Raw genomic sequence first — 880 nt, 5'->3', positions numbered from 1 at the left:
CCACCACCCGGCTTTTTTTTAGTTTTTTATACACACATACACACACACACACACACACACACACACACACACACACACGGGGGTAGGTGGGTATATTTTCTATGTTGAATATATACTATTTCATGTACTTTGGAAATAATTTCAGCTAACACTATTTTTGTTGAAAGAATCAATAGTATTTCTAGTTTCTATTTCTGCTTTGTTGAATTGGGGATTTTTTCTTTTTTTATATTTCTTATTAAAATTGTCTTTAGTCTTTTCCTTGAATGCTCAAATAAATTGTTCATGTTACATAATATTTTCTCTGTTTCTGTCTTTTAAGGAGGAGGAAAATTACCAGGAAGAAGGAGATCCTAGAACAAGAGCATCGGATCCACAGTCTCCACCTCAAGTATCCCGTCACAAATCGCATTATCGTAATAGAGAACACTTTGCAACTATACGAACAGCATCACTGGTATGTATTACTCAGTTCCAAAAGTAGTATCTTTTTATGTTGGTAGTATACAGTAAATACATTTAACCTTCTTATTTTTTTTGTTTGTTTGTTTGTTTGTTTTTTTTTTTTTTTTTTTTTTTAACCTTCTTATTTTTATGTTTGGATTTATTTTGCAAAACATTCAACATTTAAATTCCCTGTTAGAAGAAAGCAAGGTGTTTATTCACTTAATACTTTAAAATGCTTAAGAGAACAACAAAGTACTAAACAGGCATTCAAATAAATTTTAATATTTTTGGTTTTTGGAACAAGGTGTTACTCTATAAACCAGGATAAACTGGAACTCACTGAGGTCCACCTGCCTCTACTCAATGAATACTGTATCTAAAGGAGTTCACTACCTTGCTCAGCTTCAAATTAGTTGTTTTTTTTTTTTTTTTT

At 31.0% G+C, this 880-nt stretch overlaps 1 protein-coding gene across 2 annotated transcripts in view; it reads left to right on the top strand.

Moving 5' to 3' along the window:
• The window catches only part of Taok1 (TAO kinase 1), a 91,776-nt gene that overhangs the window by 65,894 nt on the left and 25,002 nt on the right, over positions 1-880 (top strand). For both annotated transcript variants that reach the window (XM_021213125.2, XM_029546656.1), the window contains one exon: positions 323-457. In XM_021213125.2, the coding sequence (XP_021068784.1) occupies positions 323-457 (135 nt within the window). The remainder of the gene's footprint in view (positions 1-322; positions 458-880) is intronic.

The sequence above is a fragment of the Mus pahari genome, chromosome 14 (genome assembly GCF_900095145.1).
Source record: "Mus pahari chromosome 14, PAHARI_EIJ_v1.1, whole genome shotgun sequence".
NCBI classification, from domain to species: domain Eukaryota; kingdom Metazoa; phylum Chordata; class Mammalia; order Rodentia; family Muridae; genus Mus; species Mus pahari.
This window is presented reverse-complemented; position numbering and strand designations above follow the sequence as displayed.